This window comes from Littorina saxatilis, linkage group LG11 (genome assembly GCF_037325665.1).
Source record: "Littorina saxatilis isolate snail1 linkage group LG11, US_GU_Lsax_2.0, whole genome shotgun sequence".
Lineage (NCBI taxonomy): Eukaryota > Metazoa > Mollusca > Gastropoda > Littorinimorpha > Littorinidae > Littorina > Littorina saxatilis.
The window spans coordinates 35,417,442-35,424,586 of record NC_090255.1 but is presented as its reverse complement, the minus strand read 5'-3'; the positions used below and the strand labels follow the sequence as shown (position 1 = coordinate 35,424,586).

General features: G+C 41.3%; 1 protein-coding gene across 1 annotated transcript in view; it reads left to right on the top strand.

The window, feature by feature from the left end:
• Positions 1–320: 320 nt before the first annotated feature.
• LOC138980352 (coiled-coil domain-containing protein 60-like) overlaps positions 321–7,145 on the top strand; it is a gene marked incomplete in the record, with an annotated part of 44,218 nt that continues 37,393 nt past the window's right edge. Inside the window, 2 exon segments of the mRNA XM_070353221.1 lie at positions 321–838; positions 2,281–2,604. Of these exon segments, the coding sequence (XP_070209322.1) occupies positions 2,329–2,604 (276 nt within the window).

Here is a 7,145-nt window from a genome sequence, read left to right as displayed (position 1 = left end):
AATCTCACACATGCAGATCAATTAAACCAATCCTTTTTCAGTCGCCCTGCGTGTGACAAATCGACGAGGCTTACTCAGACAGAATATTCAGTTCCAAATCAACATCAGCAATCAATTACATTCACAACCACATGAGTCATATCGATCACTGCATCCATTCATAGCTCAATCCGCATGGAATACAAACATCGGAAACGACCTCTCGCTTCAGAGCTCGCCGCGGAAATGTCGTCTGCTTACGACACGCCGGAAACGACTCTTGTAACCAAGCAGGGGTCGGGTTGTTTACTTCCTGCGCGCTAAATTTAGGTTCGGTCCAATGTGACTGCCGCGCTTCGGCTTGTCCGTCGTATCAGCGCCTGTGCTTTCCTCTCCGTGATTGGGGCTTTCTCCACCTGTCACCTGTCGTCTGCCATGGCGATGTTGACGAAGAAACGGTTGGCGAGAGAGCTCAAGACCTGAACGCCCCCCTTTGCTTTTCTGACTTATCGGTCGATGTTTGTGCTGTACGTTGTTTTACGTTGTGTGTCAAGTTTCAGGTTGTGATTTTACGTACCTGATCTTCAAAGACTGTGATTTTTATACATGTTTTCTTGCTTCAGCGCATTTGTCCAGCAAAATGTGAAATGCTTTTCAAAAGGTGACGCCCTCGTTTAAACGCTCGATCGGTCGTCACACTTGGATATGGGATGGATGCTTTCTTCTGATGTTTTCCATCGAGGATCTATAATTTTGGACTGTGATTTTCTGGTCAGTAAGTGGGGACTGACCCTCGTCCAGTGATGTTTTTCACTGACCACTAGCGGGATATGCACCTTCGCGTTGGGCCTTTTTCCAGGTGAGTGGATTCTGTCTGAACTAATAGTAATAGCTGTTTACATTTCCCAGATCGCATGTTAGGCCAAAAAAAAAAATAGTCTGTTTACGGTAACCCGACCGACCCTATTTTTTCGCGCGACCCTAGACTTTTTTTTGGCATTTGGGGAAAAAAAAAAAAAAATAACGTAAAAATATGGTTTTTTGAAAAAAAAAAATTAAATAAATAAAATCCCGACCTACCGACCCTATTTTTTTGGCCTATGTTACCGTAAACAGACCTTTTTTTTTTTGGCCTTATTGTTAGTGTGCTGGTGGTTAAACCTTTTTCCACGGTCCGGTCACTTTGTGCCCCGGACTACCCCGGACTACCCCTGTGTGTGTGTGTGTGTGTGTGTGTGTGTGTGTGTGTGTGTGTGTGTGTGTGAGATTTACTCACAGAAGAGCCGTAATCAAAGTAATAGACATGGCCAAGTAACGAATGAGATTTACTAAAATGGTGCGAATTCTTCAAAGAGAACTTTGAACAAATGTAGTCCGGGGTAGTTCGGGGTAGTCTGGGGCAGTCTGGGGCACAAAGGGTTTTGTAAATAAACACAGATCAATAGATCTGTCTTTGTTGTCCAAACATTTCTTGTAGTCCGGGGTAGTCCGGGGTAGTCCGGGGCACAAAGTGACCCGACCCCTTTTTCCATAATTCTCTCCCGTACTCATTCATTCTTGCTATTAATCATATGTGGGAAGTTTTTATTCTCGAGGAGGCTCAAGAGAAATCTGCTTATAAATAATAACTATAATCCATTTCTGGCCACAACAGTTTTGCTGTGAAAACTGAAAACTGGTTAATTTGCACATCAGGCTGATATGCAACATATGTTAAATAAAGTTGATCTGTTTTTGATCATTGTAGGTTGTAACTGGAATTCTATTGGGGTTTGAGAATGTGTTGGCTACTTCTGAATGAGTTTCTAAAATGTGACCTGCTTTTCTGTAGTTTCAGGAAGTGGTGTTTAAATGTTTGTGCTGTTTTACCAAAAGTTTTTTTATTTTTTTTAAGTCTGTTAGCAGCATGTTTCAATGCATCCATTTTTCATGGATTGTATAATTCAGGTTTCAATTTTATTAGCCTTATTTTTCAAATTCATTTCTTTTAGCATGGCTGTATTATGTAACAGTCCTGATACTTTAAAAAAAACAAAAACAAAAACAAAAAAACAGGTAGAAAGAGTTATTGGCAAGTATTCATTCAGTTTTCAGATTGTGTAATATATTTTGAGCAAAATCATTTACAGTTCCATCAGCTTGTAATCTTTTCCTTCAGTGTAATTATTGTCACTACTCCACTGTTCTAGGCAAATTGTGCTGAGAAAAATACCCAGACGAAAAAAGACCATCATTCATATTATCCAGAGAAGATCCATGCAACTATCCCTGCATTGATGTGTCATTTATTTTCTGTTTCAGATAACCTGCTTTGAGTAAAGTTAACTACCCCGAAAACAAAACGCCATCATGCCGTCGAGAGACCCACGCAGCTACATTAGTCTGACTCCGCTACCAATCGACACTCAGAAAGGTCTGAAGATTCAGGCTCGGAGTATACAGGTCTACAACCCCACGGAGCCTTCTCGAGACAGGGTACGAAAACAGAACTATGTGCGCAGGTCAGCTCAGATGTCCGGCCAGGGCTTTCGCTCGGCCAATCACAAACCTTATCACGGAATAGGCGATCCATTTTACCTGGACGAGAAGAAGCTGATTCTTCAAGCGCTCGGACAGTGGGATGAGGTAATTCAGTTTAATTCGATTGAATCCAACTTTATTATCTGAATGTGGTATGATGGCCCCTCCCCCCCCCCCCCCCCCGCTGTTTTAAGCCCTTCCAATTAAAGACTTCCCCCTTTTTAAGACCTTTATTTTCAGATTTGTTGTCCATAATCTCTGTAAATTAACCTCCATTTTGCAGATTTTCTGTCCATAATCTCTGTAAATTAACCTACATTTTGCAGATTATCTGTCCATAATCTATGTAAATTAACCTACATTTTGCAGATTTTCTGTCCATAATCTCTGTAAATTAACCTCCATTTTGCAGATTATCTGTCCATAATCTCTGTAAATTAACCTACATTTTGCAGATTTTCTGTCCATAATCTCTGTAAATTAACCTACATTTTGCAGATTTTCTGTCCATAATCTCTGTAAATTAACCTACATTTTGCAGATTTTCTGTCCATAATCTATGTAAATTAACCTACATTTTGCAGATTTTCTGTCCATAATCTATGTAAATTAACCTACATTTTGCAGATTTTCTGTCCATAATCTCTGTAAATTAACCTCCATTTTGCAGATTATCTGTCCATAATCTCTGTAAATTAACCTACATTTTGCAGATTTTCTGTCCATAATCTCTGTAAATTAACCTACATTTTGCAGATTTTCTGTCCATAATCTCTGTAAATTAACCTCCATTTTGCAGATTATCTGTCCATAATCTCTGTAAATTAACCTACATTTTGCAGATTTTCTGTCCATAATCTATGTAAATTAACCTCCATTTTGCAGATTTTTTTTGAGGTCTTTAAATAAGAGTTGCACTGTTCATACACACATTTTGTCTTTAGGCTTCCCCCCGAGGGTTAGGGGGAAGAATTTACCCGATGCTCCCCAGCATGTCGTAAGAGGCGACTAACGGATTCTGTTTCTCCTTTTACCCTTGTTAAGTGTTTCTTGTATAGAATATGGGGCTGGGCCGCTATTGCGCGGGGCCGCTATTGCGCAAATCTAACCCTAACCCTAACCCTAACCCGAAAGATTCGCGCAATAGCGACCCCGCGCAATAGCGGCCCCGCGCAATAGCGGGCCGACCCCTAGAATATAGTCAATTTTTGTAAAGATTTTAGTCAAGCAGTATGTAAGAAATGTTAAGTCCTTTGTACTGGAAACTTGCATTCTCCCAGTAAGGTCATATATTGTACTACGTTGCAAGCCCCTGGAGCAATTTTTTGATTAGTGCTTTCGTGAACAAGAAACAATTAACAAGTGGCTCTATCCCATCTCCCCCCTTTCCCCGTCGCGATATAACCTTGAACGGTTGAAAACGACGTTAAACACCAAATAAAGAAAGAAAGAAAGTCTTTAGGCTCGTCATTCACAAAGATAACCTCATGTAAAAATAAAAAATAAATTACGGCTAAGTACTCACACACCTACCCTCCACACATCTTATCACTCACTTCAAAAATCAATTAACTTAAAGAATCACAAATTCTGAACATTTAACACTCATACTGACTAAAATATTCCCTTCACAAACCCACATCTACACACACACATGTCACACACACACACACATCCAAATCCGCACACACAGACATATAACCACCCACATACACTTGCATGTCAATTTGTATTAATAAATACAGTAAGAAAGAGTGAACTGTGTGTGTGCCGTTGTCCTGGCATTTACCACCAAATGTTAGCCCTGGTGAGAAATGGCCTAGTGAATAGCAGGTCTGGCCCAAAATCTAATTCAGTTTTGGTCTTGGATTTCATAACCTTGACTTCTCACGAAATCGGCGTATGCTGCCCACAGAGTGATGCTGCCTGAATGGTAGGGTAAAAACAGTCATACATACATGTAACAATCCACTTGTGCAAAAACATGAGTGAACGTGGGAGTTTCAGCCCATGAACGAAGAAGAAGAAGAAGAAGAAGAAGAAAAAGAAAAAGAAGAAGAAGAAGAAGAAGAACAAGAACAAGAAAAAGAAGAAGAAGAAGAAGAAGAGGATAACCTTGATTGTTCAGAGTTTTATTTCAAAGTCAGTGCTGGCAGTTTGTAAGTGTTCTGAAACCTATGTTAGCAAATAAGAAAGTGTATTTTTACATGGAAGCATTTTAAGATAGATTCTTCTTGAAAAGAGACTTTTTTGAAGGGAGGACATGCTGCCTCACATCTTGTGTGGTTATTTAAACAATATGTCCTGCTCATAAATAACAAATCGTTTTAAACATTCCACAATGAACAAGTAAAAATGAACCCAAAACAAGTCCATATATTAATAACCAATGTAATGTATACAAATGAGTGATTGATTTGTCAAAGGAGAGAGAGAGAGAGAGAGAGAGAGAGAGAGAGAGAGAGAGAGAGAGAGAGAGAGAGAGAGAGAGAGACAGAGACAGTGACAGAGACAGAGGGAGACAGAGGGAGACAGAGGGAGACAGAGACAGAGAGAGAGAGACAGAGAGAGAAAGAGAAAGAGAGAAAGAGAGAGAGAGAAAGAGAGAGAAAGAAAGAGAGAGACAGAGACAGAGAGAGAGAGAAAAAATATAAATGTGTGTGTGTGTGTGTGTATGTGTGTGAGTGTGTGTGTGTGTGTGTGTGCGGTGTGACAGGGATACCTATCAAACAAAACTGTTTTCTTCTATCAACACAAAGTTTGATTTGCAAGTTCGTTGCCGTTTGTTTGTTGTTGTTTGTCTCATGTATCTAAGCATACATGACCAAAGAATTTCCGGGCTAGGCAGCACAACAGCTAGCGGCTTCTAATTCCAATGATAATCAATGAGACCTGTTTCTGTATTGAATGGCTAAATCTAACATCAAAGAGTAGAACTAATCAAGCTCAGCGCAATATTTTACAGGCAGAAGAATGCTTTATTTTTTTCTCTATAAAATCATTCAACTTTTGCATGCCTGGATGATATTTCCAGCTCCGTGGGTCTGTCTGTCTGTCAATCTAACTCTGTCTGTGTATGTCTCTCTGAATCTCTTTCTCTGTCTGTCTCTCTCCCTTTAGTTCTCTCTCTCTCTCTGTCTCTCTCTCTATCTCTCTCTCTCTCTCTAGGTTGCTTCTTTTAAACATTGTTCGCTTGTATTATGTGTCACCAGTCTTGTTATGGGCCAGAGGCCTAACAAATAAAATTTCCGACTCCGACTCCGACTCCGACTCTCTCTCTCTCTCTCTCTCTCTCTCTCTCTCTCTCTCTCTCTCTCTCTCCCCCTTTAGTTCTCTCCCTCTCTCTCTCTCTCTCTCTCTCTCTCTCTCTCTCTCTCTCTCTCTCTCTCTCTCTCTCTCTCTCTCTCTCTTAGGAATCTATTGCCCTCTCGCTCTCTTTCTCCTTTTCGCCCTCTCTGCCCTCTCTCGCTCTCTCTCACCCTCTCTCTATCTCTCTCGCTTTAGCTTTCCCTTACCACCCCCCCCCCCTCCCCCCTACCTCTTTCGCGCCCTCTCTTCTCGCTACCCTCTCTCTCTCTATCTCTCTCTCGCGATCCCTCTCCCCCCCCTCTCTCTCTCTCTCTCTCTCTCTCAAAATGCAAAGTATGATGAGCAAATGCCTCTTTCATGCAAAGGCTAGGCTGAAGAAAAATCCATGTGCCTTTCAAATACGGATCTGGGTATTTTACTTTGAACAGCGCTTGCACTGTAGTTTCTACACAGACAAAGACGTTTTTGCCAAAGGTGTTGCTGTGATTGCTATTCATGTCAGGAACGGGATTGTTGAATTGTATTATGTTTACTGGTGCCTGATCAGTTTACAATTAATAGGATTCCGGGGGATATGACGCAAGATAAAGAGATAGAGAAAGAGGGGGGGGGGGGGGCAAGAGAGAGAGAGAGAGAGAGAGAGACAGAGAGAGAGACAGAGAGAGAGAAAGACAGAGAGAAAGGTGAGGCACGCAAGGACACAACTGCACACACTCACACACACACACACACACACACACACACACACGCGCGCGCGCAGGAACAGTTTATAAACCCAGGCTTGTTGCCAGGCTTGTTGCTGTTCATGCTGTAACTATTTTGTAAAAACAACACCCACTTTAACAGACTAAATGCTACCTTTTATCACCACCTGAAGTTTGATCAGCAGAGTGACACATTATTTCTGGTTATTGAGACCACAGAGGTTGGAAACGGCGAATGATTTGCGAGTGCTTGACTACGGAGAAAACTTTTCAGTTCTGTTCTTTCGTAGTGCGTTCTTGTGTGCTTTATAGTCGCGCAGGCACTTATGTACAACCTAGTAGTGCTATCTCTGCCCGTGTCGATTTTTAGGGCAACAAGTACGGTGACAAGATCGAAGTGAGTTTCGTCTGGGCAAGCAAATTGTCAGTAGATCAAGTCAGTTTCACTCACAAAGAAAGCTACTCTCCGTATGGCGGCATATCTTTTATCGGCGAGGAATTCTTGTTTGTTATTCTCTTTCCTGGTCTGTTTTTACATTCATAAAATTATGACAGAATGAGAGCGAAGAGCGAGGTTTGTCTCCCGATGTATGTGTGTATGTCTGTCTCTGAAAAGCATTTTTAAAAAACTAC